General features: G+C 39.6%; 1 protein-coding gene across 1 annotated transcript in view; it reads right to left on the bottom strand.

Annotated features, from left to right (window-relative positions):
- Positions 1-27,687, bottom strand: part of LOC126237301 (zinc finger E-box-binding homeobox 1) — a 65,747-nt gene that overhangs the window by 14,183 nt on the left and 23,877 nt on the right. Inside the window, exon 3 of the mRNA XM_049947260.1 lies at positions 11,672-12,000. Within this exon, the coding sequence (XP_049803217.1) occupies positions 11,672-12,000 (329 nt within the window). The remainder of the gene's footprint in view (positions 1-11,671; positions 12,001-27,687) is intronic.

The following is a 27,687-nucleotide window of genomic DNA, read 5'->3' as shown; positions in this document are numbered from 1 at the left end:
GGGTAGACACATTGCTCGAGCACTTCCTGCAGCAGCTCAAGCACTTCCTGCTGAATTTGAGATGTGCTGCACTATCAGCTACAGCATTTCCACCAATAACTGCCAAAGGAATGGGCCATCTTCCTGTCCCTGCTGCACCACCTAATTGTATGTTTCTTCCAATTTATTCATCATACTCTTTAGCCCATTTAATGACATGGGCCTCTTCGCAACTGTATCTGTTGGTGGCATTCCTGAAATGTAGTGATGCTGTTGCTGCCATTTTGATGAAACAACTTTACCAGCAGGGCATTGTCTTTCTTCTCAGCGGCCCTTATGTTTCGTAAAATTTTTAACCCTCTTAACCTTTACTCCAACAGTCACTTCACAAAAGCAGTCAACATGTGTTGATAAGCAACAAACAGGGTATGAAGTCAAAACAGGAGACATTACACATTACGACTGCTTACAGCACCATATCTTCACCTGATGGCAGGAAGTTTTTTCAGCATATTCCGCAGATGCACAAGTAATGAACATACCTATGATGTTTCAGCATCCTGCAATGTATACAGTCTGCACTGCAGAGCTCATAAAACTATCAGTTTAGTTATAACCACCTGATGCTTAGGAAGAAATGATCATCATAATAAAATAACAGAAATGAGTGTTCATTTTTCCACACATGCTGTTCAAGAGTTGAAACAGTACAGAAATAGTCCAAATGTGGTTCAATCAGGTACTTAAGAGTGAATTGCCAAGTAGTTATGTAAATGTGTAGATGTAGAATTCATCCTTATGGTTGTCACATGCAGCAGAAAAGCACTACACCTGACAGAGCACCTTTCAATTTGTTTGGAGTCTGCATCAGTTATGTAAAAGAACTGGTCTTCTAGCAGTAGTATATTGTGTATCTCCAAAGCAACTCGTGCGATCGACTCAGGTCAATTTCAGAGTATAATGTCACAAGAAAAAACTATGTACTTGACGAGTTCTAGAAAATGTTTTGTGACAGTGTATGAATAACTATTCCAAAACTCCTCTGGTAGTGATCAATATGAATATACCACCACACACTGACTGAAATTCAGTTTGAAATATTATATATGGTTACAGCATGTCACAATTCACACTCGCTGTGTTCAATGAGATTGCTATGCAGTAAAGGTCTTGACCTCCAATACAGTTCTGCACTGTCGTCTAATGGAAGTTGGGGAGTAAGGGAGTGGGACACACACACACACACACACACACACACACACACACACACACACACACACACACACACACATTCTCTGACTATATCAAAGAAATCAGGTATGAGTGTTAATAACCATGTTGCTGATCACTAGAACAAACATAATTACTGATACAATCATCAAGAGAGATTTCAAGTAAAATAGCAAGAGAAATCTAGGTGAATGAAAGGCTCATTCCAAACAAATCATCTTACGACAGTGTAAGCCATCCATGTGGTGTGTTGTCATGAAAACTTTAGTGTGCCCAATTAAACTGCATTATTTATCAATCTGAGACTCTTACTATGCCTGAATCGTAGAAGAGAGATACGATTCAGAACAAAACTATGCAATTCACGAGATTTTGTTTAATGAGACAGTTCCACAAAAATGCTTAACAAAATTTTGTGGAAGATGGTATGAGGAAAACACTGAGCACCACAGAATGGCAGACAAACTAATTTAACAAGGTTAGTGCCCAAGACTGATGAGCAATATTTAAGAATCATTCAAAAGGTGTTTCGTGACTCACGTCTTTCATGGATGAATTAAATTTCTTTAATATTCTTGTAATTAGTCCCAGTCAGGCACCTGCTCTTCCTACAACTTGTTTTATGCAATCATTCCACTCTGCTCACTTTGGATGAATACCTGTAGAAATTTTACGTGGTTCTTATTGTTTACTTATTACCAACAACAGAATCAAACAGTAATTGATCTCTTCACTTAATAAGTGCAATTTCAAGGTAATAATCCTGAACTGTGTACTTCAGTCATATATTTGCAGCAGGTATTTGTTCCAGAACACATATCATTAACAGTTCTTAAAATCTTAAAGAGAAGGTGGAACACTTGGGGAAAAAAAGAATGCTTCAGTGACACATTTGATGAATGAAAAACCTTTTCTTCTGATCTGATTTCCATAAAAAGTAAGGGTATCAAGTTGGTAATGGTCTTCTTTCACGGTATTCCTGGTAGTAGACCTGGCAACTTTTATAGTAAATGAAACCAATTAATTTTATTTACACATCATGGACAATCTTCAAAAAACAGTGAATTCTCTGTAATCAAAGCAAAAAGATATGATCTGACAAATTCTGTTCCAACTATACTCATGGCTCCGGTGGAAAGCAAGTGACAACAGTCACTTACTTTTCTAGATGTATGTATTTTTGTGCCCTCAACTTTACTACACGATTATGTTCTAATTGCATTTTGCATTACCGATCAGGGTGCTCTGGTTCACTTACAATTATGAAGACTGTTAACTATAAATTGGGATAAACATTGGTAAAGTCCTTATGCACACCAAAGTGAAATTTATTCACATTAAAAGCTTTTTCCTGACAAAAGCTTATTGTGGTCTTAACAATTTATTGTATCCGAAGTGAGTAGGTTTTTATGTCAGCCACTGTTATTCAAGGGCAAAGATAGTCGTCTCCACAGTCGTGGAACCACAGCATGCAGTACTATTGGTAAGAAAGCTCTTTCGGTGTCAGCACCTGTTGCATTGCATGCTGATATTGGTAATAACTCGCATGATGAATAATGCAAACTGAATACAGTGAATCGTGATTCAACTGCCGGTAGAAAATCAGAAAGCTTGCTGAACATTTTTTATGGTTCATATGTAAGATTAGAGTATTTTGTGGTATTAGGTTAGAATTTAATGAGAATGTTACAATTTTTGGCATTATCGGAAAAGAAAGAGATGGAAGTAGGCTATTGCAACGACAAATGTACAATCGGGCTACACTAAAGATTAGTCTATAATGACAATCTAATTGTAGCCAATTAGAAGCAAACTATCATATTCTGATTTAACCTATACATCAAGTTATGCTACTTGTCAATCTGTCAGCATATCTAGTTCCCTTCCATCCACATATATTGGTTTCACCAACTCTCAATCAAACTTTCACAATCCAACCTAACACAGGTTCAAATGGCTCTGAGCACTATGGGACTTAACTGCTGACATCATCAGTCCCCTAGAACTTAGAACAACTTAAACCTAACGAATCTAAGGACATCACATACATCCATGCCTGAGGCAAGATTCGAACCTGCGACCATAGCGGCCGCCCAGTTCCAGACTGTAGCTGGCCCTAACACAGGCCTCGGGCTATGCTACAGGGCAATCAATCCATCAGTTTATGTAATTTTCTTCATTCAGCAAATAAAAACAAAAACCAGTAACCAATCTTAAAATTCAAAATAACCAGATCAGTAATAGTTATCCTGGCACTCTCCAGATTCAAAAAGCAAGTAACAACTCATACCTTATGCTGAAAGAAATCATTAAATTCAATGATTTTCACTGGCTCCCATATATCTCTCAATAGGCTACGACCAACATCTATGAACTGCCAGCCTCAGCACACAACACAAGAGCCACTGACATGGTAAGTGCACTTTAGCTAGTACTACCTGTAGTGGATGCAACACATTAAAGCTATAGGATCAACTGAACTGAGGAGAAATCCAGTTTATGTTGTCTGATAACCAGCTTCACCGATTGAGTAATGCAACACAGGAGCAGCACAAACATTGACCAATGGGTAACCACAGACATGCTTCAAGTGCAAAATCAAACAATGTAAAGTGTGTGGTAGAAAGGATAGAGTGCTACTCACCATAAAGATGACACGCTAAGTTGCAGATAGGCACAATGAAAAGACTGTTACACCTTAAGCTATCGGCCAAACATCAGAAAAGAAAAACATACACACATTCACATGAGGAAGCACAGGCCACACTGGCCTAAGCAGCCAGAAATAGTGGTCATGCATATGTGAAGCATGGTTGCTTGTGTGATTGCATGTGTGTTTTTCTTTTCTGGTGAAGGCTTGGCCGAAAGCTGAATGTGTAACAGTATTTTCATTGTGCCTGTCTGCAACTCAATTTGTCATCTTTACAGTGAGTAGTAATCTATCCTTTCCAGAAGTGTTGAGATAGGAAAGGCAGACAAAAAGACAGGTGAAAAAACAAATCAAGAACTTGCAGTATGTTGATGATAGTTCTAGAAACGTACATGTAGACGAGTCCAACAGGAGCAGTGTTTAAGAAAGAAATGGGGTTTTGTTTCATCTAGCTCTAAAAGCAAGACACCAGGAAAAATACACAAACGCGAAAGTGCACAGTTCATGCAAAATACTACGTGTGAAAGGTACCAGAAATTAATGAACACACCGTAATGTGTTACAGCCGTTTCATGACTTACCATATAAGGAAGAATTACTAATCATTATCAACTGTACAAGAAACAGTATTATTTTAAGAACCATGCCAATGCTACATAGGGCACAACTAAAATACCACTGAACCAAGAAAACACAACAAGAAATAAACACAGTCAAAAAGATTGCAGTTGCCAATGGTTACAATGTTTCCATGGTTGACACAATCCTAGACAAAGTGGAGAAGGACCCAGGTGCAAATTGCACCACAGAAGAAAAAAAAGAGGAAAACAAATGTATATCTAGTATCCCATACACTGGCAATGTATCACAGAAGATTGCGAATATTTTCAAAAATCACAAAGGAAAAATTGGATTTTCTACATCTAATGCACTGCAACAAAAACTGAAACATGATATAAAGGCTATCATGATCCGTATTTAGACTCTAAGAATATACAAGGTAACATGCCAGGAATGCTTCATGTTCTACCTATGACAAACAAGCCCAAATTTGAACACCAGGTACATAGAGCACATTAAAGCCTGCACACACAACACACATACTACATCAGCCATACCAACACACATACATAATACATCCATTTGGAAAAAATAGAGCGAAATATCAAACTACTCCATTAACTAAATAAAGAACATAAAATGGATTTGCTAGCGATGTTTAAATTGTACAGCAAGTCGTGTGTGATGTTCAAAAGTGTGTGCAAGACTCTACACAAATAGACCATAACAAAACTGTAAGTACAAATTCTTCTAAATTTTGTCACTAATAACACAAAAAGACCGATAACCAACTAAAAATTGCACATTTCTTATATATTGCAGTTAAGTCCAAAAAATGAAGCAGACTCTCACACATCGAAAACATCACATAGAAATGGTGTAATACACACAAAAAATGAACTTGAAATTGGGATTTATTTCCCGAAATGTGTCATTTGAAGAGTAAATAAATAAAACCATGACTGGTAGCAGAAGAATTATTTACAAACAAAACTGCAATTTTTACGGTTACTGTAATTAGTTTTCATGATGAAAAACTTCAAACAACATGAATCATTGTTGCTGATCTCAAATAAAATCAGTATAGTGCACGGCACGGTGCTCGGTAACTTGATGATGGTAGGCAGATTACACACCAATAACTCAGCAACATTGTTGGTAGCAGCTTAAGTGTTAAACTAACAGTTGACCTTTTTTAGCATTCTGTTAAACATTTTTGTGATTATTATTATTATTATTATTATTATTATTTTACTGAAATGTCATTTTCCTCAGCTCATATAATGTGGGCAGGGTGGGGGTTGGGGCAGTAATATGTAAAACAAAGTTTGACCAAAAGGTTTAATGGTATTTCAAAAGAAGTTATATTTTAAAATTATGTTCAAAAATATTACAATGACAACTAATTTTACTTCTGACATAACAGCACCAACAGCAGCTAAGGATCAGATCTGTTCTACAGTTATTAGCCATGACACTTATACACAAATTACATGACAACTTCAAAACTTTTAGAAAATTGTAAATTTATTTGCTATTTTCTAAATATACAGGGTGGTCCATTCATAGTGACCAGGCCAAATATCTCACGAAATAAGCATCAAACGAAAAAACTACGAAGAATGAAATTCATCTAGCTTGAAGGGGCAAACCAGATGGCGCTATGGTTGGCCCGCTAGATGGCGATGCCATATGTCAAACGGATATCAACTGCGTTTTTTAAAATAAGAACCCCCACTTTTTATTATGTATTCGTGTAGTACGTAAAGAAATATGAATGTTTTAGTTGGACCACTTTTTTCGCTTTCTGATAGATGGCGCTGTAATAGTCACAAACGTATAAGTATGCGCTATCACGTAACATTCCGCCAGTGCAGATGGTATTTGCTTCTTGATACATTACCCGTGTTAAAATGGACCGTTTACCAATTGCGGAAAAGGTCAATATCGTGTTGATGTATGGCTATGGTGATCAGAATGCCCAACGGGCGTGTGCTATGTAAGTTGCTCTTTAGCTGCTGTCACGGCTAATCCACACATCAATAGCAGACAAATTGCGTGAAAATCGGGAATCTCAAAAACATTGGTGTTGAGAATGCTACATCAACATCGATTGCACCCGTACCATATTTCTATGCACTAGGAATTGCATGGTGACGACTTTGAACGTCATGTACAGTTCTGCCATTGGGCACAAGAGAAATTACGGGACGACGGCAGATTTTTTGCACGCGTTCTATGTAGGGACCAAGCGTCATTCACCAACAGCAGTAACATAAACTGGCATAATACGCACTATTGGGCAACAGAAAAGCCACGATGGCTGCGACAAGTGGAACATCAGCGACCTTGGAGGGTTAATGTATGGTGAGGCATTACGAGAGGAAGGGTAACTGACCCCCATTTTATCGATGGCAATCTAAATGGCGCAATGGATGCTGATTTCCTACGTAATGTTCTACCGATGTTACTACAAGTTGTTTTACTGCAAGACAGAATGGCGATGTACTTCCAACATGATGGATGTCCGGCACATAGCTCGCGTGCAGTTGAAGCAGTATTGAGTAGCATATTTCATGACAGGTGGATTGGTCGTCGAAGCACCATACCATGGGCCGCACGTTCACCGGATCTGACGTCCCCAGATTTCTTTCTGTGGGGAAGTTGAAGGATATTTGCTATCATGATCCACCGACAACACCTGACAACATGCATCAGCGCATTGTCAATGCATGTGCGAACATTACGGAAGGCGAACTATTCGCTGTTGACAGGAATGTTGTTACACATATTGCCAAATGCATTGAGGTTGACGGACACCATTTTGAGCATTTATTGCATTAATGTGGTATTCACAGGTAATCACGCTGTAACAGCATTCGTTCTCAGAAATGATAAGTTCACAAAGGTACATCTATCACATTGGAACAACCGAAATAAAATGTTCAAACGTACTTACGTTCTGTATTTTATTTTAAAAAACCTACCTGTTACCAACTGTTCGTCTAAAATTGTGAGGCATATGTTTGTGACTATCACAGCGCCATCAATCACAAAGCGAAAAAAGTGGTCCAACTAAAACATTCATATTTCTTTACGTACTACACAAATATGTAATAAAAAAATGGGGGTTCTCATTTAAAAAACGCAGTTGATATCCGTATGACCTATGGCAGCACCATCCAGTGGGCCAACCATAGCACCATCTGGTTTCCCCCTTCAAGCTAGACAAGTTTCGTTCTTTGTAGTTTTTTCGTTTGACGCTATTTCGTGAGGTATTTGGCCCGGTCACTATCAATGGACCACCCTGTATATATTCTCAGATTAGCAATAAATCATCTAAAATTAGAAGTCGTATTCCATAGCAAATCATTTTTTTCTATCATATGAGCATACAAAGCTGTGTATTATTTTTGTAATCATCTTTAACTAAAATATGATGCATCAGAAAACAATGATGAAGTTCACCAAACATACACTCTCACATTTATTTTCTGAGTGTCATTACTTACACCAAGTAGAAAAATAAAGGAAACAAATATTATAAATCTTGACTACAATATGGTTTACGAAATTCAGCACATAAAAAAAGGTTAAAGTGCACTTCCAGTGTCAATGGCTCTTCCGCTGTGTGCTGCTGTTGGCAATTCACTTCTGTTAGTAGTAGCTCAAATGGTTTAAATGGCTCTGACAAGGGAACCTCCCCAGCGCACCCCCGTCAGATTTAGTTACAAGATGGCACAGTGGATAGGCCTTGAAAAACTGAACACAAATCAATCAAGAAAACAGGAAGAATCTGTGTGGAACTATGAAAAAAATAAGCAAAATATACAAACTGAGTAGTCCATGCGAAAGATAGGCAACATCAAGGACAACGTCAGCTCGGGTGCGCCGTGGTCCCGTGGTTAGCGTGTGCAGCTGCGGAACGAGAGGTCCTTGGTTCAAGTCTTCCCTCGAGTGAAAAATTTACTTTTTTTATTTTCGCGAAGTTATGATCTCTCCGTTCGTTCATTGAAGTCTCTGTTCAGTGTAATAAGTTTAGTGTCTGTTTTGCGACTGCACCGCAAAACTGTGCCATTAGTAGACGAAAGGACGTGCCTCTCCAATGGGAACCGAAAACATCTGATCGCAAGGTCATAGGTCAACCGATTCCTCCACAGGAAAACACGTCTGATATATTCTATACGACACTGGTGACGCCATGTGCGTCACATGACAGGAATATGTTGTCGACCCACCTAACTTGTACAGTTGGTGAATGGGCAAAAAGATTCTTCTACCTTGCCCGATTTAGGTTTTCTTGTGGATGTGATAATCACTACCAAAAAAGTGATGAAAACATAAGAGTTTGTCAGATAAACTGCAACAAATGAATGCAGCAGTTTCACAGTCGCACAGTTTTCTCTGTGCTCTATCAAAACATATTTTTTTAACATTTTCAAATTTTTCCGTGTGTAGACCGTCAAATCCTGCATATGTCCGAGCAAATCTGAACATTTCCTGGAATTTTGGAGAGCGAAGTTGATCATGTGTGAGTGCCTGAACTTTGATAATTGTCTGACAATAAAAAATTAAACTTTTCACTCGAGGGAAGACTTGAACCAGGGACTTCTCTCGTTCCGCAGTTCCTCACGATAACCACGGGACCACGGCGCTCGCGAGCTCACACTATCCTTGATGTTGCCTATGTTGCGCATGGACTACTCAGTTTGTATATTTTGCTTATTTTTTTCATAGTTCCACACAACTTCTTCCTGTTTTCTCGATTGATCTGTGTTCAGTTTTTCCAAGGCCTATCCACTGTGCCAACTTATAACTAAATCTGAGGGGGGTGCGATGGGGAGGTGGTGGTGGCGGTTAGTGTTTAACGTCCCGTCGACAACGAGGTCATTAGAGACGGAGCGCAAGCTCGGGTTAGGGAAGGATTGGAAAGGAAATCGGCCGTGCACTTTCAAAGGAAACATCCCGGGATTTGCCTGAAACGATTTAGGGAAATCACGGAAAACCTAAATCGGGATGGCCGGAGACGGGATTGAACCGTCGTCGTCCTGAATGCGAGTCCAGTGTGCTAACCACTGCGCCACCTCGCTCGGTGCGATGGGGAGGTTCCCTTCTGAGCATTATGGGACTTAACATCTGTGGTCATCAGTCCCCTACAACTTAGAACTACTTAAACCAACTAACCTAAGGACATCACACACATCCATGCCCGAGGCAGGATTCGAACCTGCGACCGTAGCAGTCACGCGGTTCCAGACTGAAGCGCCTAGAACCGCATGGCCACACCGGCCGGCATTAGTAGTAGCCAGTTGGGTGATAGTAAACAGTAACCAATGAGATTTGCTGAATATGACGACTTATTTTGGCAGTTTCTCGGAATATGACAGGATATTGTTTTGCATACCAATGTTATAGTTTAGTTGAGAGTTGGCAAAGTGAACCAATTTGACTGGAGGAAATTTAGTTGTGGTGACCTACTAGTCTCCAGCATAGTCCAATGATCATTTTGTAAACTTTGTGGGGTGCCATTCAAAAAATTCCAATTTCCGTGGTTTCAGTTATGCAGGAAGCCAAGAGTACAGTTTAAATTCTTTTTTATATGACGACTCTGCACAATATATTCAGTATACCATTTCATATAATGACGTTGATCTAACTATTTTCTCATTGGTTCCGCAACCTTGTCTAATCATCTGGCATCATTCGTGGTGTTCACTTGCCATCATTCACTGCACTAAAAGTTGCCACCTGCAGCACACATTGCAAAAGCCACCAGTACCAAGAACTCGTGTTTGTTAATGCAACGCTGTTTGTTTCCTTTAAACTATGCAATTAACTATATGATGGTAAAATAGTCATCACCATACAGAAAGAAGTAGAAGTAATGTTCCGGACCCCATTACATTTTTCATTATGGCAGAGATGTAAATATTAGGCTTTGCTACCAAGTCAATTTGTTAACACAACCAAATTTTCTGCTTTCACATTTGTGGGCTTTGCAAACTCATAACTAAAATGTACCTTCCCACCTAATCTAGATCTTGAGCTCAACTACAGATCAGTGTCACCACAATCAACAGACATTACAGTGAGCATCAGGCAACAGGAAACTACTGCAATTGACTACCAGCTGGCTCCTATCACTCGACTCACGAAACACTGATATCACCAAGTTATCTGAATTGGAGTATACCTGCCTGCCTTCGTAACGCTCAAGACCTGACTAAACATAATTTTGTGGCACTAGTAAACTTTGCACTATCGCGATAATGCAATGACTGAAAATATATATTAACCAACACTCAACAGTGGCAGTTTTGCTGTAACAGTTGAGGAGTTTTGGGATAAAATATAGTTATTGACAAAAGTACTGCTTCAAAACCCATCACCATTTAAGGCTGTCAACAATCTAAAAACTATTTTAAGAAGACCCAGCAATGTGCAAGTAAGCCTATAATGGTTTTTTAGTCATTTAACATCAGCTAAGTCACTAAAAACTGGCAGTTGTTCAGATGAGCAACAAATTTTATCACCATTAGGCTAATTCAATATTTGTGCTTTTATCTGTATTCAAAAGAAAAAACTTGTGTGAAAGAGCACAAGTCTGAAATCATGCCAAGGAAACACACACACACAATTCTGGCTACCGTTTGCTAACCATTTTTTTCATTTAAATACAAGTCTGAAAGGTTGATTTTCCTCCATAATTCTCCAATCTCTGTCAATTCAAATTTGGCTGGAATTTCTAATATACAGCTCCTTCTATCACATAGCTCAAGAAACATAATGTGTAAATACAGATCATGTATGTCTCCAACTTGTTTTTCCTCAACAACAGTGTCAAAGTCACGAATTATAACAAATATCCTTCAGAAATAATTAACTGACACGCTCTTACTATACACGCTTTTGATTAATGCTGATACTATATTTTTGAAGTACTAACTAATTATGTAAGACAGAAGTGACACACTTTGATAACATGTAGTAACACTTAAGACGATTAGTTCCAATTTGGTATTCGCACTTCACCTTAACAAAAATTACATCTTCGTCAAAACTAAGGGAATATATATGAAACGTTTCTATTATCTTCATTTACATCGGGTTCTTATTATTCATTCTTTGTTGGGCAAATTACTTTTCTAAATACATTTTATGTGGCGAAGCTTGTTGTTAATACACGAGCTCCTAATTACAAATGTTAAAAATAACTAGTCACACAGAATACTATGAATAAAAATTACTTACCATGTACCCAAAGCTCTGAGAACTCTAACGCCGTCATCGAATCCCAAACCGTCGTCGGGAATAACAAACGTCGGTTCAGATGCTTGTTTACTGCCATAAATATCTGGATTTGGTTGAGAAACCTGCGGAACTTTAAGTGTTGTTGGGTACTCAGGCAAGCGGGTACCGTTCTGACAATTTGGATTTTTCTGTCCGGCATTTCTGTCGGAAGACTTATCATCTTGCTGAGGTTTACAATGCATTGCATTTATCTGCGCCATATGCTGCTGCATTGCTTCTGTGTAAGTAGATTTCTGCACTTCTTCCATTTTTTCAGACTTTACTTGCACCTGAGAAAAAAACATGTTCTTGAAAGACGACAGTATCATAAAAAATTAAACATGGCGCAACTTCTGCGAAAAAAAATTCGCCGGTTAGAGAGAAGGCGGACAGGCGGAAGTATTGTGTTTTCACCACAATAATGTAGCAAACAGTCGATAATTTGAAGAAATATTGCCGATTTGCGCTTTATGACTAAACTAGATTGCCCCTCAAAAAAATCTCCCATTTCGTCGCAAAACCCTTAACGGCTACATCAACATTCTTAAGGGAATCAATACTACTTCGACCAATGCACATTCCGAAAGACATCGAGATATCGAGTTAAGAAATATTCGATGACTGTCCTACTAAATCTATGAAAAACACGTAGCTGAAGTTGAGTGAACAGTTGCGTTGTATCACTAGCGTTGGCGGATGTCAACACATTGCTCTGAAATCACAATAAAAACTGATCGATTGCGTAGAAAGGCATGCGGATCGCTAGAAAACACATTCATAACTTGGCAACTTTTATAAAAATCAGGGTTCTAAGTTAGCACGTCATTTACCACAATAGTTTAACGCGCCCTTATTATAGACACCAACTTCTCTTGGTGGCTGAATTTAAAATGACGCAAGTCATAAGCCACCTTACTGAAACGATTTTTACCGCACATTTCATACTATAAACTGGACGCCAAACTGAAGTAATTAAACAGGACGCCAAGCAACAAAGTTCTGTAGCAATTACACCAAATGTTCGTTAAAAAAACGTATGTCAATATGCATCATGTAATCTTTAGTAGAGTTTCAATATAACAAAATATCAGTGCTACACACAACATGTGACAGAAAAAATATAAGTTATTGTTACTAACTTCAGAATGCAGTGTATGGGAAGAGATGCATGACATTTTGAAAAATTTTCATCATAGTATATCAGTTTAATGCTTACATACAGTTGCCAAGAAAGTTACACAAACATTTCAGTATGTAGGGAAAAAAACTGATAATTCAGTGAATACAATATACAAAATGAATATAAAAAGTGTAGTTGTCAGGTAAAAGCTGTGAGATTACAGTTTGCTTCGTCTCTCATAAATTTGAAAGAGAACACATGCCAAGTATTACACTTACAACAATCATTGGAGGTAGCTCTGAAGGAACATAACCGAAGTCTTGTCTTGCACAAAATCATTTATTGTTCTCAAATTTAGATTAAATTCTTAAATTGCCCATTTCTAATTCCTCCTTGTCTTCTTCTTCTTCTTCTTCTTCTTCATCAACCTCCTACACTGCACAGTGGCAGTCCTCCATCAAACAGACTTTCTAAGTCCTTTTGACAGAAAGTGAACAGTGCTCCTCTCTTGAGTGCATAGGTAAATTAAAACATCCTATTAATGTCAGATATACCTTCTCAAAGTGTCACAGCTAGGTTCTTTTTAATTACTGCCTCTTCTGTTGATCTACCATGGCATACACACAATGTCTGCTTCAATTTCATATAGAAAGTAATGAACAAAACTGTGTATTAAGACAAAGGAATAGCAGAACAAATACTTGTTCAGGTGATCTTCCTCACAAATACAAAGCATTCCTTTCCATAAAATAAAAATTTCAATTAGGCTACTCCTGATTCGCAACTTAGTATGTGTATTTTTAACAGTGAATACACAGAGAAAAAGAATTAATTTCTATTCAGCTTACTTTCCAAGCCCCAGCTGTCCTGATTATTATGTGACTACGACTGTGAGAGGCAGGGGTAGCTCCTCCAAAATTCCATTAGATATGATTCACGATAGAGATAGTTGCAATTTCTCCGGCTTCTTGGAACATTCTCTCGTATTTTGCTTTTCTATCTCCATACAACTATTAGTCAGTCCAGCTGATACTGTGTTATGTGCTACAAAAAAATGGCTCTGAGCACTATGGGACTTAACATCTGTGGTCATCAGTCTCCTACAACTTAGAACTACTTAAACCTAACTAACCTAAGGACATCACACACATCCATGCCCGAGGCAGGATTCGAACCTGTGACCGTAGCGTATGTGCTACAGCCTTTTCTGATTTGAAAAGGGTGTTCACCATGAGCAGTTTAAATCTATCACAGAATTCCAAAAACATCGTCCTTGCTCATCCCCCATCCCTTCTTCCCAGTCCATAATCTCCAATAAGCATGTACGGTAATATTTTCTCTCTTGGTCACTGTTGAAAATTCCCAAGAAAAAGAAATTTTCTTCTCACTTCACACATTTCACCACTTCCCTAATGCCGCCATCACCACCACCATTGTAAAATAGTAGCTGACTTTAGCTTCACATCAATAATGAGAAAGGTAATTTGGTTACTGCTAACTCTACTATAAATCACTATCACCCACCCTTTTTTCCACGACCATGTTAACACACACTGTAGCATTTACTGACAATGTTGCTACTACTTAAGTGGTCACTTCACCAGAAGCACTTGTCCTCCTTTTAATCCATGTTACTAATAACTATTGATTTCATACAATTCACCTTTCTCTATTAGTTCTTTCCCCCCCCCCCCCCCCACACACACACACACTTACAAAAGTAAATAAATAGAAGATTCTAACATTCCATACAATGATTTGTTGACGGTTAGCATCATTCAGTCATCTGTTAGATACTCACCACTGCTTGATTTCAAGTTAGAAATGTGAAACAGCACCTAGTTTGTCTCTGTAATTATTCTTCGAGACAAATGATAATTATCAGATTAGTGCATGTCTTCTAGATCCACATTTGTCAGTGTAATTCAGTGGTTTATGTTGTCTAAAGCACTGACATATTAGTGATCAATATTGATTCGTCTGTCTTTGGATGCAATTTCTTTTCCTACTGGCCGAAGGTGTATATGTTAACTGCTCTTCAAAACTTTTGAAGAGTAAATGACTAAATATACAGCACTTCTATGTATGCAGTGTCATAACACTATTGAACACAACATAAGTAGATAAACATGAGGACAATCAATCAGTCTGACATTCCACAACTGAGGACCTTTTTTTTCTTCAGAACTCACTTTCTGCAAAATTGGCCAAAATGTTTTCTTTTATGGCATACACTACTTGAGATAGCTGCCTTTCTTATTCAGAACAAAACCCAATTACTTCCATGGTTAGAAGCTACCAAATGTCTTCCAAAACTTGCTTTCACGACAAAATTTATATAGCAAAATTCCCTTTCTAAGAGCCAATTTTGGTAGTGTGAATAGTCCTTTTATTTTTAATATTGCCATTTTCAATGAGAGTTCTATGAATTTTCTACGATTCATGCATTTCACAAAACAAGAACAGTATTTCAACAGCAACTTTATCAAGATTCCAGGAAAAATCCAAAGACTTTCTAACACAGGAGCACAGCTATATGCCTCCCGATTGGGCATTTGGCAAGGTGGAAAAAGTACAGAGAGAAAGAAGAAATTAAGTCACCTAAGCAGCATCATGAGATTCTCAGAATCCAGGGTGATAAAGTATTGCTCGATGATTGGAATGTGAAAGGTCTCAAATAGGTGTTGCAGTATTTTGAAGTAAAAATTGCCATTCAGCTTTGCTAAAGGTCGAGTTATTCAGTACAAAGAGCATTCCAACTTCAAGGATCAAATTTGTATTAGATATACATATTGTGGGAGTCAACTGTAGTAGGGATCCTCAAGGACTGAAATCCGTGAGAGCCGTGGCTGCAGCCCCCCCCCCCCCCCCCAAAAAAAAAAAAAAAAAAAAAAAAAAAACAAGAAGAGAAGAAGAAGAAGAAGGAAAAAAGTCGAGATATGGCAGAGTTGATCAAGTTCACTGAAATACCCAACAATGTCAGGGAGTCCTATTAAAATACACTCCTGGAAATTGAAATAAGAACACCGTGAATTCATTGTCCCAGGAACTGGAAACTTTATTGACACATTCCTGGGGTCAGATACATCACATGATCACACTGACAGAACCACAGGCACATAGACACAGGCAACAGAGCATGCACAATGTCGGCACTAGTACAGTGTATATCCACATTTCGCAGCAATGCAGGCTGCTATTCTCCCATGGAGACGATCGTAGAGATGCTGGATATAGTCCTGTGGAACGGCTTGCCATGCCATTTCCACCTGGCGCCTCAGTTGGACCAGCGTCCGTGCTGGACGTGCAGACCGCGTGAGACGACGCTTCATCCAGTCCCAAACATGCTCAATGGGGGACAGATCCGGAGATCTTGCTGGCCAAGGTAGTTGACTTACACCTTCTAGAGCACGTTGGGTGGCACGGGATACATGCGGACGTGCATTGTCCTGTTGGAACAGCAAGTTCCCTTGCCGGTCTAGGAATGGTAGAACGATGGGTTCGATGACGGTTTGGATGTACCGTGCACTATTCAGTGTCCCCTCGACGATCACCAGTGGTGTACGGCCAGTGTAGGAGATCGCTCCCCACACCATGATGCCGGGTGTTGGCCCTGTGTGCCTCGGTCGTATGCAGTCCTGATTGTGGCGCTCACCTGCACGGCGCCAAACACGCATACGACCATCATTGCCACCAAGGCAGAAGCGACTCTCATCGTTGAAGACGACACGTCTCCATTCGTCCCTCCATTCACGCCTGTCGCGACACCACTGGAGGCGGGCTGCACGATGTTGGGGCGTGAGCGGAAGACGGCCTAACGGTGTGCGGGACCGTAGCCCAGCTTCATGGAGACGGTTGCGAATGGTCCTCGCCGATACCCCAGGAGCAACAGTGTCCCTAATTTGCTGGGAAGTGGCGGTGCGGTCCCCTACGGCACTGCGTAGGATCCTACGGTCTTGGCGTGCATCCGTGCGTCGCTGCGGTCCGGTCCCAGGTCGACGGGCACGTGCACCTTCCGCCGACCACTGGCGACAACATCGATGTACTGTGGAGACCTCACGCCCCACGTGTTGAGCAATTCGGCGGTACGTCCACCCGGCCTCCCGCATGCCCACTATACGCCCTCGCTCAAAGTCCGTCAACTGCACATACGGTTCACGTCCACGCTGTCGCGGCATGCTACCAGTGTTAAAGACTGCGATGGAGCTCCGTATGCCACGGCAAACTGGCTGACACTGACGGCGGCGGTGCACAAATGCTGCGCAGCTAGCGCCATTCGACGGCCAACACCGCGGTTCCTGGTGTGTCCGCTATGCCGTGCGTGTGATCATTGCTTGTACAGCCCTCTCGCAGTGTCCGGAGCAAGTATGGTGGGTCTGACACACCGGTGTCAATGTGTTCTTTTTTCCATTTCCAGGAGTGTATGTTGTAGGAGAAAGATGCTTTGGATAGTGCAAATACAAGTGATATGATGGAAAATTTAGATGTTGAGGGAACAGAGTGACACACTGGACTACAAACATGTTAACTGGATTGACTTGAAATATTTAATTGCTTGACTTAATGTAGTTACTGTATTCTACATCATTAATACTTTACAAAATTCTATGTTGTATATTTATTGTGTCCTTAGTAAATGGACAATAAGGAAGAAAGTCATACATCAGTAAGTTATGCAGAAAGTAAGTTTTGGTGCAATTTGATATTTTCGTGGCCTTTTTTTAAATTTATGTATGAAAATTTTTCTTTTGATTTATGGATGTATGAATTGCTCTTTACAAATTAACAGAAAGGATGGACATTTTTAGAACAGCTAGTATTCAGGCTCAGGCGGTTTAAATGTGGGGAATGATGTGGTAATGTGATCGGTAGCTCCTGCCATTTTGTTTCGTCAAGGTCATGGAGCCGTGGACTGTGCAACGTCATGTGTTTAGCTACAGCAGTGCAGCATGAGCTTCACAGCCATTTCAATCTCGCTAGAAATGATAGTGTTCCCACTCTTAACAACATTTTATGTTGGCTAGAATCATTTCAAACACGAGGAACAGTTATGAACAAAAAACTACCAGGAGCTCCTTGCTCAGTTTGGACACAAGAAAATGTGGAAAGAGCTCGGCAAGCCACACACTGTAGTCCTGGTCGATCTACTAGAAGACACTTGGCTGAGCTGCACCTCAGTAATCGCTCGTTAAGGCGTATTTCGCATACTAACTTACAATTTCATCGCTACAAAATGGTCATTGTGCAAAAATTAAACCCATGAGATTATAAACAGCAGCTAAATTTTGCCCAAGAAATGGAGGCTATATTTGAGCAAAATGACAACATTATTTTGCTTATGAGTGGTGAAGCTCATTTCCATTTGAATGGAATGGTAGATCAGCAGAACTGTCATTATTGGGCCAGTGAAAACTCAGAACTACTGCATGAGAAACCATTACATAGTCCCAAGGTGACACTCTGTTGTGCTGTGACAGGTACAGATGTTATTGGTCCATACTTTTTCCAAGATGAAAACAGGAACACTGTAACTGTAACCTCTGAACGATATATAGAGAGAGATGATCACTGAATCCTTCCTACCTGAATTAAAAAGATAACATATTCCTATCCGGTCAGTGTGGTTTCAGCAGAATGGAGCGAAGCTCACACGGCAAGATTGACTACGGAAGCAATTAAGATTGTTTTTCGTGGTAGAATTATTTCCCAGTTAGGGGACATTCATTGGCCTCCTCGTTCCCCTGACCTATCCATGTGTGACTACTTTTTGTGGGGCTGCCTCAAACCACGTGTGTACATGAATAAGCCACGTACACTTGAAGAATTGAAGGAAGCTGTTAGAGTGGAAATCGTCCAAATAGACAGAGGCATGTTGCAGAGAGTTGAAGCCAGCTTCCGAGAGCGCCTTGATAAGTGCGTCTCCTGGGACATCAGGTTTTCAAGCATTACTTTTGTTAAATGGCAACATTATTTGAGTGTTATTCTGCAATTAAATTTTTTGAAGCACTCCTAATGATGTATTGTTCATTTGAAAACCATTCATCCTTTATGCCTCGCCCTGTACATTACAAGTGAATTTTGCAAAATTCTCATCCATATACAAATCCTGTAACAGTCTTTTGTCTTTCCTGAAATATTACAATTTTACAGAAAGTGAGTTATGAAAAAACAGTCATCAGTTGTAAGTGGAATAAGACAATATGCAGTGAGATAGACAGGTGGAATTAAAGAGGTACAAGACAAATGGCTGTGGCTTCAGAAAAGGTCAGATCCACTCCTGAGACTTAATTTTGAACTTCAACATATTAATGGAAAAAGGAAAAGAGAAAGACTACAAAACCTTTCTATGAACAGTTAATACAGGAAAAAAGCCTGACAGTGCGAGGTGAAATTACATGTACAAAAACCCAGAAAGAACAGTGTAAAATACAGAATACAACAACATCATTTTTTTTTAATTTGCATCTTAAGAAAGTAAAGGACCAGCTGAAATAAAGTTAAAGAAAAAAATGAAAGAACAGGTCACACTCATACCAATGTTAATATATTCAGAGGCAACACCATCTGCTGGCCAAACACAGAAGGGCATAGAAGATCTGCTGAATGGAATGGACAGGATTTGCATTAGGGTTAAACAAAACAAAGACAAAAATGATGATGAGTAGCAGAGAGCAGAGCAGTGAATTACTCAACGTCAAAACTGGCAAAGCCACAGGAGAACAGTGACGGAACTCAACCGCTTAAGCAACAACATTCAATCACGTGACCCAACTTAGGATGACATAAGATGGAGGAGGTGGGGAAGAAATATTTATTCAATAAAATATGCTTTTTGATATCAAATATCAGCACGAAGTCTACAACCAAAATGTGCTGGAAAGTTTAGATGATATATAAAAACTCAATTGCCAAATGAAGGAAAATGTTAGTATATGGGTGGTAACAGATGCAGGAAAAGTTAACCTGTCATAGAAAGGAAGAGGAGGAGCAGCAGCAGCAGGTATAACCAAATGTTTAGTGTAAATTGGAAACAAACTGTAAAGTGCTCACAGACTGGAAATCACTTCTAGTCACAGCCAATATAATGTAAACAGAATGCGTCATTCATTTATAGCGGACTTATAAAAAGTCTAACAGAAATAAGGCTTTTGTATGTGTGTGTGTGTGTGTGGGGGGGGGTTATATATTACTGACACCAAGTTCCCATATGCACACGTTCATGTGTTCAAAAATCCTTAGTTTCAGAACTATGAAAAAATACTTTTATGTAGTTCTCTGCACAGAAACTTTGAACAAATGTTCATAATGTCCCCCACTCTTTACATCATCACAAAGCATCACTGCCTTTCAAACACCTACACATGGTATTGAATAGTTTGCTCACTTCCGTGATGAGTCGGTCAAGCGTCTCTGCATCACAAATGTTTGTTGTATAAATTTATTGTTACAGGTAACTCCACAGATAATACAAATGACTTACATCAGCAGAAATGCAGGCCACACAACCAGTCATCTCCTACCTACCTGTCCACCTGCCTGTCAGACCTTTGAACCACATAAATACAACAACAGAAGGAATGGTAAACGATGTTCTCAAAAGTATCGACTGGTTTTCTGCGAATGGTCTCACTCTCAGTCTTAAACAGACACGACATATTTAGTTCTCTACACTAATACTGGTAAGTGTAATACGTGGTGAGGAAACAAAAAAGTTTCAAAATTCTTAGGTGTCTGTGTTGTTGAGAATTTATACCAGAAAAAGCAAATTTGCACTTAGAAGCATTGCAAATCTTTGGGAGAGACAAATCAGTAAGTTGACATATTTTGCAGAGTTTCATACAATGGCATCATATAGAATAATGTTCTGGGGTAACTTATCTTTGAGAGAGTAAGTATTTATTGTAAAAACATGCTGTAAGAATATGTGGTGCTCACCCACAATCATCTTGTGGACATCTGTTTCAGGGGTCAGGCATTTGACTACTGCTTCACAGTATATTTATTCACTTGTGACATTTGTTGTAAATAATCCACTGAAGTTAAAAAAAAACTATGATGTACATAACTAAAATACCAGAAGAAAAAGGACATTCATTACACCACATTAAGGATGTCTTTAGCACAAAAAGGGGTGCGCAATGCTGCAACCAGTTACCTAGTGATACAAAATATCTGCCAGACAGCAAATTAAAATCTGAAAGCAAACTGAAAATGTTACTCCTTAACAACTCCTTTTGTTCTGTAGAAAATTTTCTATTAACATCACCATCACCACCACCACCACCACCACCACCACCACCACCACCTTCCCTCAGATTACTGCCTTTTTTTCTTGATCTCAAGAAATCTAAGAATGAAATTCCTTAAATCAGCCTTCCATTTCAGGCACACTGGCAGCTAGTTTCTGAAAACACAGTTTTTGATTTCTGTCTTAAACTATACTAAAAATAAAAACTCAGCAAGCGATTCTATGAGCTGCTGTCAATTTGTATTATTTTCTTTTCAAGCTGAAATTTAGACATTGTGATACTCTCTTCAATTAGATTTTCATGCCTGCTTTCGGAGTTAAGCTACTAAGTTCTTCCATTTGCTGTTGAAGTTATTTCTGCAATAGAGCCATATAGTATGTCATAGCACAACAAAGACAGTTCAGCATCTGCCATCCTTCTGTTGTTCAGTTTGAGTGTCCCATAATTCCTCTAACAATAACTCTTATTATTATTATTATTATTATTATTATTATTATTATTATTATAAGAGTTTTGGTGATCTTGAATTTTGTTCATTCTCTCACTACCATTTTAGTTCTAAATTTCTCATTATAATGACGAAGTCTTACGGAAGCTGTGGCATGATTGTCTTCAGTGTACTAACATGGTCGAATCAATGACTTGTTTCTAAAGGACTTACATGTTAGTACAGAGGAAGCTGAAACTTTCATAGCTTTGAGAAAGCTATGAATCCCAGGTGCAGTGATAATTTGTACTCATTGTTCCATTCTACACTACTGGCAATTAAAATTGCTACACCAAGAAGAAATGCAGATGATAAACTGGTATTCATTGGACAAGTATATTATACTAGAATTGACATGTGATTACATTTTCATGCAATTTGGGTGCACAGATCCTGAGAAATCAGTACCCAGAACAACCACCTCTGTCCGTAATAACAGCCGTGATATGCCTGGGCATTGAGTCAAACAGAGCTTGGATGGCGTGTACAGGTACAGTTGCCCATGCAGCTTCAACACGATACCACAGTTAATCAAGAGTAGTGACTGGCGTATTTTGAAGAGCCAGTTGGTCGGCCACCACTGACCAGACGTTTTCAATTGGTGAGAGATCTGGGGAATGTGCTGGCCAGGGCAGCAGTCGAACACTTTCTGTATCCAGAAAGGCCCGTACAGGACCTGCAACATGCGGTCATGCATTATCCTGCTGAAATGTAGGGTTTTGCAGGGATCAAATGAAGGGTAGAGCCATGTGTCTTAACACATCTGAAATGTAACATGCACTGTTCGAAGTGCCATCAATGCAAACAAGAGGTGACGGAGACGTGTAACCAATGGCACCCCAAACCATCATGCCAGGTGTTACGCCAGTATGGCGATGACGAATACACACTTCCAATGTGCGTTCACCGCGATGTCGCCAAACACAGATGCGACCATCATGATGCTGTAAACAGAACCAGGATTCGTCCGAAAAAATGACATTTTGCCATTTGTGCAGCCAGGTTCGTTGTTGAGTACACCATCGCAGGCGCTCCTGTCTGTGATGCAGCGTCAAGGGTAACTGCAGCCATGGTCTCCGAGCCGATAGTCCATGCTGCTGCAAATGTCGTCGAACTGTTCGTGCAGATGGTTGTTGCCTTGCAAACATCCCCATCTGTTGACTCAAGGATCGAAATGTGGCTGCACGATACATTACAGCCATGCGGATAAGATGCCTGTCATCTCGACTGCTAGTGATACGAGGCCGTTGGGATCGAGCACGGCGTTCCATATTACCCTCCTGAGCCCACCAATTCCATATTCTGCTAACAGTCATTGGATCTTGACCAACGCAAGCAGCAATGTCGCGATACAATAAACCGCAATCGCGATAGGCTACAATCCGACCTTTATCAAAGTCAGAAACATGATGGTACGCATTTCTCCTTCTTACACGAGGCATCACTACAACGTTTCACCAGGCAACACCGGTAAACTGCTGTTTGTGTATGAGAAATTAGTTGGAAACTTTCCTCATGTCAGCACGTTGTAGGTGTCGCCACCGGCGCCAACCTTGTGTGAATGCTCTGAAAAGCTAATCATTTGCGTATCACAGCATCTTCTTCCTGTCGGTTAAATTTAGCGTCTGTAGCATGTCATCTTCGTGGTGTAGCAATTTTAATGGCCAGTAGTGTATAATTTCAACAATAACTTGCTAAGTACCCATTGCGCTGTATCCACTTCTAAAGCCTGCTTGTTCCATTTTATAAAAACCCAAATGTATTCTAATTGGCTATTGACAATTTTTGTGAATATATTTTATATTAGGGTGAGGTGGGTAATAGATCTGCACCTTTTTTACCGCATGTGTGCGTTCTTTCTTGTGAAGCAGTGCACTTTACACATTATTCTAATTTTGGGGAGTTTTCATCCTCCACAGACATTCTGCAAATAATTTTTCAAGTTACTTTTGTGTTACTTTTTCTCCAGTTTTATCAATTTCTATTGAAACACCATCATCAGGCACCTATCCTTCCCTTACACCTTTGTACATAACATCTGGTATTACTTCTGGACCCTTAATTTTCATCTGTAATTCTAATGCTTGTCTTGAAATATAAAAGTATTTAGTGAAATCTTTGAAGGCCTGTGAAATTTCCTCTTTTGTTAGCCTTCTTAATTAATGAAATGTTATGTCTTGTCAATGTTGCTTTTGTTCTGTATTCATACTCTTATTGCTTTCACTTCTAGTCAAATTTTCAATAGGTCTCTGTTCACACCTTCTCAAAAATATATATTGATAGTTCTGTTTAATTCAACATGTTGTATAATGTATCTAATAACCATTCATCTATGTCAATACAATCTTCATTTTTTTAAGATGCCAAAATTGCTGCTTAATCTGATTTAGTATATGTCCCTATTCCTACATAAATATAATAGAGGGAAACATTCCACATAGGAAAAATATATGTAAAAACAAAGATGATGTGACTTACCAAACGAAAGCGTTGGCAGGTCGATAGACACACAAACAAACACAAACATACACACAAAATTCTAGCTTTCGCAACCAACGGTTGCCTCGTCAGGAAAGAGGGAAGGAGAGGGAAAGACGAAAGGATGTGGGTTTTAAGGGAGAGGGTAAGGAGTCATTCCAATCCCGGGAGCAGAAAGACTTACCTTAGGGGGAAAAAGGGACAGGTATACACTCGCGCGCGCACACACACACACATATCCATCCACACATATACAGACACAAGCAGGCATATTCAAAGACATACATTCTCATATCTGTATTTCAATTTTCTGACCACTTAATTTTTTTCCAGTTTTGTGTATATTTTTACTCTGCATCTTACCAGAATATAATCAATGGATCCTTAAAGGTTTAGGACCATCACATCCTGCACAGTTTCTCTGTAGTTTGATAAATTATAGTGCATTTCATTTTTAGTGTCATTTGGCCCTTTTGAAGCTCATTTCCTATTTGGTTTCTACTGGAAGGATGTATTAAATACAAATATGTTCCTCTTCGGAAATTACATAAATTTATGACCTCTGTAATTTCTGATATTATACAGTGAAGAATTCTAATTCTTCATTATGGAATTTTCTATCAGTAGTGTCAGTAACACTGTAAAGGTTGTCTACCTTCTGATCACAACATCAGCACATCGTCACAACTTCCATCAGTTCTATAGAACATCTTTTGCCAATTTATAAAGAAAGTTTTGTTGGTTTTTTTTTTAAAGATTCCTTTGATATTTGCAATAATGTTTTTGATCTTCCAAACAGCCTATTTCTTAATTTCCTCCCTGCTCTGTTCCTTTGTAATAAAAACATATGTCCTCATTTTATTTTCTCTTCATTTCCCATTGTGATTCCCATAACTGAATAGCATCCCATTTAATCCTACTTAACTCTTCTTCCAAACCTACTAATGGACCTAAGGTTCTAAAGTTCTGCAAAATGCTAGAAGCATTGGTATGGTAAGATCCATATTACTGTTTAGTCTAATTTAGAGCAGTTAAGTTGCTGGCAAAGTAGTAGCTGGGTGTATCCCATGCTTAAAGTCACTGAATGGAATCCATCAGTCCACTACTTCCAATGTTCCTTCACCAAGATGGTGATGTAGATGTCCCAGGATCTTGAACATGGCAGCAGAGCCTCGAGGACCATCTGACACCAGCCTGCCTGGGTCCAAAAAGGATAAGTACCACTTTGCATGATGATCTCACACAAGCAGAGCCAGCTGCACGGTACGACCATCTGGAGTGGGATCTACTCTGGTCATTACCTTAATCTGCAATAAGATGTAAATAGCATTTTTCCCGATTCTTAGCAGTACGTTTTGCAAAGGTACAGACTATGACTCGACTAGTGTTCTGAATTAAGTCATCCTATACAGTACCTGTATGAGATTCTGGGGAAATATACAAATCCACCAGACAATCACCACCTATTCCAGGCAGCACATAAATCTTAGACTGCTGCTAGTGTATAACCTTAATTGAACCATGAGGAATTTCATCAGTTCACAAATTTTGATTTTGAAAATTAGCTATTCCATCTGAACTGTTGTCTCATCTGTAAACGAACTGAAGATACAAACCAACAAACCATGGGCTAAAGTTCTTTCATTGTCAGTGCTTGGCAGATGAAAGACCCTGCATGCTTCGAAGATGATATGAACACACTAACTGTGACCTATGCAAAACTACCATATGTTCAGCATGCTACAGTAGTATCCGGTGTGCTAATACCCCAACTGTTCTGGTGTATCAACAAGCACTGGCACGAAGACTAAAAACGCAAGACCAGAGAACGCAGTAAGACGATGTCAGCCAATAGCGTGCTGACCAGGACATCCCCATGATAGGAGCAGCATCTAGACGAAGTGAATATAATTGTCACTCCTGCCAGCCTCGGCCAGACGCTAGTGGCACAGTACTAGGAGAGCACTACGATAGCAGTGACTTGTGACCCATATGAATTGCTTAAATGGACCTTGTATACAGCAAAGGACTTTGATTGTTTGCATGTAGCCCATTGCTTGCAACACCATTGTAAATTCAAAGTTAAGTATTGTCAATCTTCTTATTTGTAATAAAAACTATTAATATGATTTTGCTTGAATTGATGTATAGGACTCCTTTAGGCATCCTATACGAGATGAGTGGGCATGACCCCACATGTGGCAACGACATCTTACAACCGAACTCCGCGCTTCACAGCCTCCGAATTTGTTTTTTTTTGCTGGCACCTTAATTCTCTCCTGTCTTTTCTTTGCAGGGGCACTTATTTGCTTCAACAGTTTCGCGTCATATTTGCTAATTAGTGTTTTTAGGTGGGCATTGCAGAAAATTTCTTTGCTTGCTTGCCTTGTCTGCCTGTTGCATTTGTGTCTTCCAACACGCCCACCCCACCTATCCCGCCCCCTGCTCAGACGCCACAGCCGCAAGCGTTAGATACCACACAGCTAATGCTGATGTATAAGTTCCAGACGCAGTAGATTTCTGCACTACTCAACACGGTGCAGCAGCTACCAGCCAATGCTGCGAGGCCGACAGAACAAGCAACACCTACTGCTATATCGCCTTTTCGACAGTTTAGTGAACAAGATGAGGAATGGCTCAAGTGGTTATCCCAGTCTGAAGCGCACGTCATCATTCACAATGTACCAGGTACTGTGAAACGTCAATATCTATTTTCAATGGTAGGAAGTGCAGTGTTCGCCTCATCACAAAACTTTTTCCTAGTGCCAATCTGAGTGAACTTTTTTACGGCCAAGTGGTTGATAAACTAACCAACTATTATGACAAACAAGTGAATATGTTAGCAGCTAGGTATCTTTAACTGCAAAAAACGGTCAGAACAAACTTATCACAAGTAGGTAACAGATTTGCTGGGTATGACAAGGAAATGCAAATTTAAATGTGCTTGCAGTGCTTTATATTCAGATGTTATGTTGCATGAAGCAATCATGTACAATGTACCTGATGTCAAACTCAGAGAACAGATTTTGAAACAGTCCGATCCATCATTTCAGAAGGTAGTGCAAATACTAGATCAGTATGATTCCAGTGCCTTGTCGGTTCATACATTTGAACAGCTAGCTATTGGTCAGGTTGAGCCCCTTGCTTGTGATCGCCCCAATCCGCAAAGCAGCTTGCGCTAGCCAAAGTAAACAACGCTGCATGCCGCATAAGCAGTTCGCTAAACAGGGGCTACACAGGCGAAATCTTGCCCTCTGTGTTATTCGCAGCACAAATGCCAAGACTGCCCCTCCCGACAAGCTCAGTGTTACGCTTGTGGTAGGAAAGGACATGTCCAATCTGAATGTTTGCAACGGAACAAACATAAGAAGTCGGCCCACTCACAAAATTCTAGTCACAAGACCCACATCATTAATGCAGTATATTCAGTATTCAACAGGCATTAGCAAACCTAGCAAGCATGCAGTTTCTTCAGTGATACACTAGTCGAACAAACTTTTTGTTCATTTACTTATTTGTGGGAAACATGGGAAATTTCAGTTGGGCATGGGTGCCTCTGTCACTTTGCTCAATTGTCACACATAGGAACTGTTACGTTCCCCACACCTGCCAAAAACTAGCATGCAACTGATGGCTTATAATG

Source organism: Schistocerca nitens, chromosome 2, assembly GCF_023898315.1.
Source record: "Schistocerca nitens isolate TAMUIC-IGC-003100 chromosome 2, iqSchNite1.1, whole genome shotgun sequence".
In the NCBI taxonomy this organism is placed as follows: domain Eukaryota; kingdom Metazoa; phylum Arthropoda; class Insecta; order Orthoptera; family Acrididae; genus Schistocerca; species Schistocerca nitens.
Note: the sequence above shows the minus strand (reverse complement) of the source record. Positions and strands in the feature narration are given on the sequence as shown.